At 54.2% G+C, this 11377-nt stretch overlaps 1 protein-coding gene across 1 annotated transcript in view; it reads right to left on the reverse strand.

The window, feature by feature from the left end:
• LOC104048075 (neuronal acetylcholine receptor subunit alpha-7) overlaps positions 1-9648 on the reverse strand; it is a 72904-nt gene extending 63256 nt beyond the window's left edge. The window contains exon 1 of the mRNA XM_064438187.1: positions 8820-9648. Within this exon, the coding sequence (XP_064294257.1) occupies positions 8820-9007 (188 nt within the window). The 5' untranslated portion in view covers positions 9008-9648. The remainder of the gene's footprint in view (positions 1-8819) is intronic.
• Positions 9649-11377: the final 1729 nt, after the last annotated feature.

Consider the following 11377-nt stretch of genomic DNA (forward strand, 5'->3'; position numbering starts at 1 on the left):
CAGAAGCAAATGCTAGCAATCCCTGCACACAGCTGTGTACAACAAGGAGGGGGAGCGTGCTGCCTGGGAGATGCTTTCCACATCCCCACAGATTGTTCCTAACTCAAGAACAGCACATCTGCAGTGCTTCCAGTGCTTGCACTCGAGTGCCTCTAGAGCTGTTTCCCAGCAAAATGAGTTTGCGTCCCTCTATGCTTTCTCTCAGCTGCGAGTGCAACTTGCAGCAAGCACCTGTGGCATGGTCCCCCTACCATACACCTGCCCTTTCTCCCAGCAGAGGTGGCTGGGGAGAGATTCAGTAGTGCAGAAGTCGGGGAAGGTGAAACTAGCCAGTTTCCTGCCCTTTTTAATGTACATATTCCTGTGATCACTTCCACCAGAGGCAGAGAACAGCCCTGAGCATCCTCTTCCCCAGCTGCCCACTGCTGCTGGGTCACAACTGTGGAATTTTGCACACACCCTGGCTCTCCTGGCACAGCTTCTCTACCTCCCCACTCCATTTATTCAGCAGCCAGGCAAAGGCAAGGCAAGGCAAAGGCTTGAATATATTTCGTGATATTCATCATTTGGGCCTTTTTTTTATTCTTTTGCCTGTTCTGCACTCTCACTCACTTCTCTTTCACTGAAAACAGGTGCAGGACTTTGCACTTCCCCTTGCTGAATTTCCAGGGGCTCCTGCCTTGGCAGGGTACAACCCTAGGCTGACACAGAGAGCAGCACCAAGTTGTGACTCTGTGTAGAAGGGATTTGCCACCGCAGCAAGTCTGCACTGGGCAGTACAGACTGGTAGCAGAGCAGAGCCCCAGGACATGGGGGCAGAGGGTGCGGTGAGGAGGCGGCCATGCCTGGGACGATGAATGATGGGGCATGGGCTGGCCCTGGAGACCATGGGCTAGAAGCATCTGCCCTGGGACCAGCTGCAGATATCCGGGCCTGACGCTGGGCAGCACTTGCTTTTCAGAGGAACAACAATATAGTACCTAGCTTGTATAGAAGGACCGGTCAGCATCAACATGCCACCCTTCCTGGCCAGAGGCTGCATCACCATGCCCGCTCTCTCACCAGGCTGACCCCAGCAGCCATAGGGCCCAGCAGACACATAAGGAAACAGTGGCCATAGCACCAGGAGAAGCGGTGGTGAGCAGCACAGGTGGGGACAACAGGGCCAACAGGATTGATAGCACTACTGAGGCTTCTTCTGCCCTTTTCATGCTTCATTTCCTTTTATACGGTAATTAGATCAGAGAAGCCAGGACCACAAGGGGCTGGTGTGTGCCCCAGCTGTGGCTTGGCCCTGGTTTAACTGGCCTCTGAGGCACCCTCCCAGTGTCACCAACGACAGGGTGGCTTCCTGGGGAGCTGGGAGGGGCCCTTGGACCTGCCAGCCCTCCTCTTCAGGGCTTGCCAGGCCCCCAGTGTGAACGTTTGCTGCCTCAGCTACGTGTGGAGGGCCCAGACACCGCATCTTGCTCCCCATGGGTGGGAATGGAGATGGAAGGGGCACTGCTTGGCCTGCATGAAGGGCTGGGCTGGGGGCAGGAGACCCCCTTAGGAAGCAGCAGGGCCAGGGGCAGCCACAGCACTGCCCCCTCCACTCCTCAGCAGCACGGGCCTCCCCCAGGTCCATCCGATGCTGGGCCTCCCAGCTGCAGCAGCGCACAATGGTGTCAATCAGATAGTGGACAAAGCTCCTTGTGCGCCTGCCCAGGGAGGCCCACAGCAGCTGTACCACAGCCTCCTCATCCAGGCCAAAGTATTGCAGGCTGGATTTGATGATGCTCTGCGCTGCTGCTGCTTCCTGGGCATCCTCAAAGAACTGCCCCAGCTCCTAATGCAGCCAGGGCAGCAGAGGATGGAGGACAGCAGGATAGATGCGGGAGATGGATGCCCAGACACAGGCATGGAAGCTGCCCACTGGAGCCCAGGGCAGCAGCCCCATGGCCTGGGGTGCTGCAAGGTGACAGAGGCTGTGGGCAGCTGGCTGTCCAGGAGCTTCTGCTGTCAGGTGGACAATGACTGTTGGTGCCGCTGGCAGTGGGATGACATGCTCCTCAAAGTCGTTGTCTGCCCGCACCAAATGCACGATGGAGCTGACCCTCCTCTTGCAGAGGGGGCACTTAGGCTTGCTCTCAGCCCACCGCAGGATGCAGGTGTAACAGAATTGGTGGAGGCATGGCACCACGTAGCTGGCCTCCTCCCAGCTGTCTAGGCAGATTGGACAGCGGTTCTCCAGCTCCGTGGCCATGCTCTCCATGAGCTGCAGAGAGCTGGGGATGACAAGCTGCTCCCTCTCACTGCTGCTGCAGCAGCAGGCATCATACTAGAAAAGGAAGAGAGGATGCAATTGTTAGCTGGCCCAACAAGAGATGGAAGAAATGCCCATGACCCTCAAGAAGGAAACCCTCCCAGATCCCCAGGGTGAGGTTTCCCTGCACCACTCACCCTCTGCTGGTGTAAGCACGCCTCCTGGGTGCATCAGCTGCTGGAAGTTGTCAGGGCCGAGGAAAATCCTCCAGTGGCTCTGGGGTCAGTAACCAAGAGCTGCACTCAACAATTCCCTGCATGACACTCCAAACCTCACATACTCGCTCTACAGCAGGCTGAACCAGAAGCAAGGAGACAGTAAAAGTAGTCTCTTCTGGCAGGCAGAGCTCTCTGCTGTCCAGGGCTGTGCTCTCCAACACTCGCTTGCCATTCAATGCTGAGCAGGGTTCAGGGATAGTGATTTAGGACCAGTTCTGTAAAGGGATTACCCTTGGTATTTGGCACTGAAGAACTGTACATACTGGCGTGCTTTAGGTTGTGTTTGCTCTGGGCACAGCTTTGTACAGCAATAAACACTCAGTGGCACGGGCACAAGCTTAGAACCTGACTGTGTTGAGGACCTCCACAGCTACACCTTAGGAGAAGCTGTTGGTGCCAACCCAGTGCAGAGCCTTCCCAATTCTTGGTAAAGGAGTGACAAGAAAGATGTGTTTCCAGGGAACCACATGCTTCTTTACTACTAAAATTCCCTAGAAAAGGAAGACGCTGGCACAAGGACATCAGTAATGTGTATTTCTAAAAATAAAAGCAATGTATTAATCCACAGCTTTATCTAGTTTTGTCCAGTAGGTCAATTACAATATCACCGGTTTGGTAAGCCATGTGGAAAGCTGCCATAAAGACACAAACAAAAGGGTGAAGGCAATACCCACTGACCTTAAGATCACTGTAGATCCTCTCAAGTGCCATTGTAAAGCAAATCCAAAAAGTCACATCAGTAAAACCAGAAGGCATTAATCGCCTCCTGCTGGCTCAGCTCCAGGTTTTTTACCCACTGTAGGTTTGTGTTCTACTTCTTTGCATATTTTTGATGTAAACATGGTGAGGATTATTGTCAGTTGTGAACAACCTTATGATCAGAAACTTGTTTCCCTTTCTCCACTGAGTCTAGCTCAGAGACATCCTGTCATTTCCCTTGCATTTGGGATTTCACTCTGCGTACAGCCAGCCAAACTCACAATGCTGATGAAGCACAAAAGTCAGGACAAAGGAGGACATCCACTTGCCTGCGGTGCACCAGATGGGCAGCCTTGCTTCTTCATAAGATTATTTAAAACCAAGTTACAACACGTAGCAGGCTCTCCAGTTCACAGAATCACAGAATCATAGAACAGTTTGGGTTGGCAGAGACCTTTAAAGATCACCTAACTCCAACCCTTCTGCCACGGGCAGAGGCACCTTTCACTAGAGCAGGCTGCTCAAAGCGCCATCCAACCTGGCCTTGAACACTGCCAGGGCTGGCGCATTCACAACATCTCTGGGCAACCAGTGCCTCTCCACCCTCATGGTAAAACATTTCTTCCTTTTGCCTAATCTAAACCTGTTTCGGTTTAAAACCATTGCCCCTTACATGTCTGGACCAAGAGTTCTCTCAAATATTTCCACCTTTCTTCTTAGGTGGGTTTGGCACTGAACTGCCATAGCCTGAACACTACAGAGTTTTGTGTGCTTTAACTGCTCCTTCTTCTCCTTCCCCCAGTGTAACACCCTGTGAATAGGCTCTGTACCGCCTGCAGAAGGCAGAGCTGCATCCACGGACCTCTGTGCAGAATGACCCAGCCGTAGTGCAACATGAGGTACCTTGTTCTGCTGAAGAGCAAGGGTTGGGGAGAAGAGTGGAAGGTGCTGGAATGTCTGTGTCTGTGACACACCAATGAATGTGTGCATGCAGACAGACAGCCCTGACCTACACCAACAAAACAGAAACACGAAACATGGTAGAAACGAGAAACACCAAAAAGGAGAGTGCTAGTTTAAAGAAGCTGCTGAACAGTGATGAGGGTTATGAAGATAACCACACCACAAGCATCAAGTAAAGGCATGAAGTCAGCAAGCCCAGGACCACTGTGGAATGAGTCAGCATGGGAGACTGCTTATTTGGAATGGGATGAAGATGCTAAAAAGAAGAATACAGCAAGGGAAAAAAGGGATATGAGGAGGAGCAAATCATGCAGGGGAGGCTAATCATGGAAGCGGATGAGCTGCCCTGAGCCAGTTGGGCACAGCAAAACAGGAAAATAGGTCTGTTTTGCTCTGACCATACGTGTGTCTGACTTGCTTCTGTGCTCAGAGGAGACCCTGAGATGCTTTCCTAAAACTGGGGCACACAGATGGCACTTCCTAAAGCTGTGAAGTTCAGCTCAGTAGGGATAAATGGTGACCTGAAAGTAAACTTTCCATTTCGGTTTCCCCAACTAACAATACCACATGCGGAAACTTTATTTGCGTGACTCGACAAGGTTTAGAGTTTAGAACCATCGCTCCTTGTCCTGTCACTACAGGTCCTAGTAATGTCTCTCTCCCTCTTTCTTATAAGCTCGCTTTTATACATTGAAAGGCCACAATAAGGTCTCCCCTGAGCCTTTTCTTCTCCAGGCTGAGCAATCCCAACTCTCTCAGCCCTTCTTCATGGGAGAGGTAGTCCATCCCTCTAATCAGTTTTAGGGCCCTCCTCTGGATCGGCCCGAAAAGGCCCATGTCTTTCTTGTACTGGGGGACACAGAGATGGACACAGAACTCCAGGTGGGGTCTCACAAGAGCAGAGCAGAGGGGGAGAATCACCTCCCTAGATCTGCTGGCCATGCTTCTTTTCATGCAGCCCAGGTTACAATTGGCTTTCTGGGCTGCAAGCACACATTGCTGGCTCATATCTAATTTCTCATCTACCAAAATCCCCAAGTCTCTCCCCACAGGGCTGCTCTCAATCCGTTCATCCCCCAGCCTGTATTGACAGTGGGGATTGCTCCCATGTGCAGGACCTTGTGCTTGGACTTGTTGAACTTCACGAGGTTCTGTGGGCCCAATCCTCAAGCCTGTTATGGTCCCTCTTGATGGCATCCCTTCCCTCAAGCCTATCAACTGCACCACTCAGCTTGGTGTCATCCACAAAATCACTAAGAGTGCACTTCAGCCTACTCTCTGCCTATGATGTTAATAAATATATTGAACAGGGCAGACCCGAGGAGAGACCCCACTTGTTACTGGTCATCATTTGGACGTCGAGCTGCTGACTGCAACTCTCTGGATGTGGTCATCCAGCCAATTCCTTATGCATATGCTAATCTGTCCATCAAACCCATACCTCTCCAATTTAGAGGCAAGAGTGTTGTGGGGGACACTACCAAAGGTCTTTCAGAAGTCCAGGTAGATGACGTCTGTAGCTCCTCCCTTGTCCACTGATGCAGTCAGTCCACTGTAGAAGGCCACTAGATTAGTCAGGAACAATTCACCCATGGTGAAGCCATGTTGGCTGTTATGCAGTAGTACCACAGCAAGAGTAACTATGCACTCTGGACAACGCCCTGATGCTGCTACTTGCAGCAACGCCTCAGAATGGGAAGAAAATGCCAGGTCTGGGGGGTCAGATCCAGAGCAAGAGAAACACCAAATTCATTACCATAGGACTGCAGACTAGCAAGACAGTTGTTTGAACCTTTAGATGCAAAAAGCAACAACCCCAGAATTACAGATTCAGACCAATGTCCAAATGGATCACAGTGCATTTGTACCCACATCAGTATCTCAAAGGAAGGAATTCCTTTGCAATGGGACATGCTGAGCAATCCCAACACTGCTAATGAGGTGGAAGAAAAAGGATTTTTCCTACTCCAAGAGAGACACCCTGCTCCATTTCTCCAGCCAAGACTTCCAAAGCGTGCTTGACTTCTACTACAGCTTTGGAAGAGGCTAAATCTCTTTGCTCCCAACATCATCATAGACTTTTAAGTTGCTGAATGCTGTCCATGGTGTAAATCTGCAGCACCTACCCTCCCACGGAGGCTGGGGGATGTTTCCTCTTGGTGGCATGCATCCATGGCTTATTTGAACACTTAAATTATTCTGCCAGAACAAGGAGTTGTCAAAAAGCTATGCTTTCAGCTACTCCCAGACAACTGATTTCACCCTTTTTGATCTGGGCTTCCTCACCTGTTCCTTTTTCTGTCACTCCACATCCCTGGACAGAAGGCCAAGTGTTTAACCAGCAGCCTAGGGTGACGCACGTTTTAGGGACAACCACTGTGAAATGTGAAGGCTTACTTGAGCATGAAGATGGCAGGCCTGGTCCTTGAGTATTTACAGCTTGGGGATGTTAGAAACAGGCCCATACCTGGCCACAAACCCAAATCTTCAAGGCCTTCCTTTACCAAGAGTAGAACTATGTAGTGACAGGGTAAGTGCCCCCTAAGACAAGCCAAAGTGAGCACAAACATAGTTACAGGCCAGGGCACATGTTCTCCCTGGGATAACCACAGCCTCTAACACTGCACCATCAAATGATGCTACCTGAACTGCTGTCGTCCCCCCCCACCCCTGAGCTGCCTGACAATTCTGATTCCTGCACTGTTGCAGGAGAACAGTGCTCAAATCACACGCCTTAAAACCAGCCAGAACCAAAGCTGTTTACGGGTTTCTCAATCACATGCAATTAGCTGTCACTCAGCTTGTACTTCTAGTCTCCTAAGAGGTCTTGGGCTGCAACCAAGGAGGACAGTTGGGCAGGTCCTACCTTAATTTGGGTCCCAGAGCTCTCCCAGAGGGGAACAGTGCTCAAGACAGAGCAGAAAAGCAAAACGCAGCTGCAATTGCTCCGTGCAGCAGGAAAAGAACAGCCTTGTCACCATCCTGACCCAGCATTAGGTACCCCCAAGCCACAGTGAGAGAGAAAAACACAGCCCTGGAGTATTATTTCCCTTCCAGGTTTAGGGCCACAACTTCACTCTGTACTCCAGGCACATCTGCCTCTGCTCCTGAAGACGAGAGTCTTGAGATATTGCCTACTCATGGGGGATGGCAAAGGTCTTCCACGTGTTAAGAGGAGCTGCAAATACAGGCTCCTGGGCTCAGGCCACGCATGCAGGTGATGAGCCTTGGGGTCTGCTGGGAGAGGTGAGCAGCAGAGACAGGCAGCTCGGCGAGGGCAGGGAGGGTGCAAAGGGCTGCTGGGGACAGAGTCAAGCCCTGAGCCTCTGCCCATGTAGGGGGCATTTCTTCCCGTCCCCTGCCCCACAGCAATTGGGCTTTTCTCTGCCGGCAGGGCTGGGGCACGTGGGTGCCACAGAGTCCTGGTGTGGTCTCTGGGAGTAGGCAGGCTGGGAGCTGCGTGGTGGCCCTGGACCAAATCCCCAGCACCGGGATGCTGAGCTGCAGGTGCTCCCTCAGCCAACAGGGGAGACAGTTCGGCACAACCCCAACAGCACCATGCCTTGCCTTTGGTTTTGGAAGGCCAGGGCTCCTCTGGCTTTGGTGAGACACACAGGGGCCTCCTGGCCCCTGAGAGCCTGGGACTCAGCAGATTTCATTTCAGACCTGCTGGGAGGCCTTACCAGGACGAAGCAACCCCCGCAGCAGCTCTGAGAACACTGGCCATCCTTGGGCCTGGGACCCTGCTGACAAGCCCAGGCTGGGGCACAGGGGGCATTTTGTAGCTGAAGCCAGAGCCCAGATGCATGCCTGGCAGCAGGACAGACTTTTTGTGTACCATCATGAGGCATTTGGTGTTTGCAAGCATGAGGGTTTTTTATTTGAAATTAAATGACCTTCCCCTCCTGTTTGCCACCCCCCACGCTGAAACTGGTATTTGCTACACTGTGGTTATGCAGCAACCATCCTTCCTACCCCCTGCACTCTACTGTTGTAAGGTGTTCCTCCTGTTGTTGTGGGCAATGGTCTGAATAGTTACTTGGGAAGACAAACGCCATCACTCCCAATGTCACCCCATTCCTCCTTCTTACCCCAGCTTTGTATACTGGGCATGAGGTCATATGGTATGGGATGTCCCATTGGTCAGCTTGGATCAGCTGCCTTGGCTGTGCTCCCTCCCCTCCTTGCTTCCTGCCCCTGGCAGAGCATGGGAAGCTGGAAGAGTCCTTGACTAGAACAGCACTACTTAGCAACACTTAGCACCTACTTATCAACAACTAAAACATCGGTATGCCATCAACGCTATTCTCCTACCAAATCCAAAACACACCACACCAGCTACAGTGAAGAAAATTAACTCTACCCCAGCCAAAACCAGGACACCAACCAAGCCCTGTGGACTGCAGCAGGCACTGCCAGCCCATGGCCCAGCTGACAGGGGCTCAATGGGGACAAGGGGTCCCTCCCAGGAGTGTCCCAAGACAGTGCCTGGCCAAGATGCGGGCTGTGCCGCTATCCTATGCAGTGCAGAGGCAGGGGCCCTGCCCTGGAGTCAGCTCTGGCTGTCCTGGCCACGTGGCAGGGCCCAAAAGCATCTCTGCTCTCTGCTGACCTGCAGGAGACGGACACACTACCTGAGATGCAGCGCCACTTTCTGCTGCAGCTGTACTGGCTCCAAGCTCCAGCCCTCCCTCCCAGCCTCACTTGCCAACGGCAGCTGGACCGACAGCTTCCCCCTCATGCTTCCGCGGGGTGGGCCGCTGCCGCCCAGTGCATGCGCACAGCCACAGCCCCCGCTGCATGCGCGGGCCGTGAGGCGCATGTGCACCACCCCTCTTGCACTCAGTCCGCATGCCCAGTCCACGCGCAATGCCCACGCCTTGCCTGCAGCGCCGCGGCCACATCCACGCGCAGGCACGAAGTCCCCCTTGCGGTCCTCAGGTAAACTGCGGGCACAGCCAACGCATGCGCGCTGCCCTCCCTTGCCCGCATCACTGGGGTCACCGCCCGGAGAGCACAAGGGCACGTCGCCGCCTGCTCTCAGCCCGCGGGACGGCTGCCGCGGCGCGGCGCTGGGCGGTCTGCAACGACTCTTGCCGCCCCAGCGTTATCCCTGCGCGGGCGTCCCGGCCACTCGCCGCCCTCCCCCGGGGCTATCCCGCAGCACAGCCCCCATCCCGTCACACGGGCCCGCTCCGACTGGCCGTGTTTACTGCTTCCCCGCGAAGCAGTAAAAAAGCGACCAGACGCCGTCCTCGCCGCTGCTGCTGCTGCCGCCGCCGCCCACCGGCAGGCAACGCAGCATTTCTGAGCATCGGTGTGACCGGGGAGTGCGTGCAGCCCTGAGCTGCTCCGCGGTGCCCGCGCACCACGACTGCCCCTCTGCGGCCACAGCCTTCCAGGAACGAACGGGGCAACCGCGGACCACAGCCCCGCCCCTTAAGCTGCGCCGCGCAAACGCCCTCGCCGCCGGAGGAAGTGCACATGCGTGAAGGCGGTGCCTGCGCAGCCTCGGGAGCCGAGACCTGCCGCTCCCGCCCGCCCCCACAGCGGGCGCAGGCGCAGTGAGGGCAGCGGCGGGGCCGCGGGGCCCGCGGGCGAGAGTGGGCCGGGGCGGGGCGGCTGTGCGCGGAGGGCGACGCGCTGCCGGGGCGCTGCTGAGGCGGGCGCGCCCTTTGGGTGGCCGCGGGCGCCGGCCTGTCTTCTGCATGCAGGGACCGTCGCCACCCGGAGCCGAGGAATGCGGCAAAGCCACCCGCAGAACATGTCCCAGCGGTACTGAGCCAGCCCTTCACTACGCGTACTCTCAATTTAAAAAGGTTCCCACGCTTGCCTCAGGCTACTCAGTGGTTCCTGAGTGCACCCAAACAGGCGCAATTGCCCCAAGAAAAACCCAAAGCAGTCCCAGGGCCCCAAACATCCAAAACTCTGCTTCAGACCCCCAAAGACTCAGCTTCACGGGGTCCTGAACACCTGCCTTACTAACCCCAAAGATCCCAACGTTGCCCCAGGGCCCCAAAACACACCCAACACTGCTTCAGCCCCCCCACCCCAACCTTCCTTAGCAGCCCTTGGCCCCCCTCCCACTGCCTCACCTGCTGTCTAAATGCCCCCAGCACCCCGTCCCTATGCTAGCAGCCCAAAACTTGCTAAACACTACTCCAGGGTACCCCCATTTACCCCCACATCCTCCCTGAATATCCCCAGTGTTCTCCAGTCTTGTCACAGTATACTCCCTGTTTGAATGCTCACAAATACCTCCAAACACTCCACAAAGAATGTCTTGCAGGTGTCACGAATACCTGCAAACTCTACCCAAGTCCCTCCAAAGTCCCCCAAATCTGCCCCTCAGCCCCCCAAAATCCCGAGCCCTGTTTCTGAGCCCCTGAAAGTCCTCCTCCAAAGCCACAGACCCTAATTTCCCACAAAGCCCCCACAAACACTGTCCCAAAGCTCCCATGAAACCCCAAATATCACCAAATGTGCCATAGTTCTTGCTGGCTCCAACAGACCCTGTACCCTGTCCAGTTTTCCTCAAAGAACCCAAAAGTTGCGCCAGGCCCCCAAGAAAACCTTGCCCTACTTCAAGACACTCAGAAACTTCCCCAAAACCCTACCACAGGACCCCAAATAATGCCTCAAAATCTCCTAGCACTGCTGAAAGCCCTATACCTTCCCCAGTGACCCTAAAGACTCCAAACTTGCCTTATGCTCCAAAATCCTCAAAGTGTGCCCCAGGAATCCAGAAATACCCTCAGTTGGACCCCAAACCAATGACCAGGGCTACTGAAGAATCTCAAACCATGACCAATAGTCCCCGAAGATCTCTGAACCTGCACTAGGGCCCTAAAACACCCTAAAGCTTGCTCTGTCACCCTCACAGGAAAGTTTCTTCTCATGTTTAGGTGGCTCTTCCTGTGTTCCAGCTTGTGCCCAATGACCCTTGCCCTGTCACTGGGCACCACTGAGAAGAGTCTAGTCCCATTGTCCTGACTCCCACCCTTTAGATATTTATAGGTATTGAGGAAATCCCAACTCAGTCTTCCCTTCTCCACGCAGAACAAACCCAAGTCTCTCAGCCTTTCCTCATAAGGGAGATGCTCCAGTCCCCTGATCATCTTGGTAGCTCTCTGCTGGACGTGCTCGAGCAGTTCCCTGTCCTTCTTAAACTGGGGGGCCCAAAACTGGGTAC

The sequence above is a fragment of the Phalacrocorax carbo genome, chromosome Z, assembly GCF_963921805.1.
Source record: "Phalacrocorax carbo chromosome Z, bPhaCar2.1, whole genome shotgun sequence".
Taxonomy (NCBI): domain Eukaryota; kingdom Metazoa; phylum Chordata; class Aves; order Suliformes; family Phalacrocoracidae; genus Phalacrocorax; species Phalacrocorax carbo.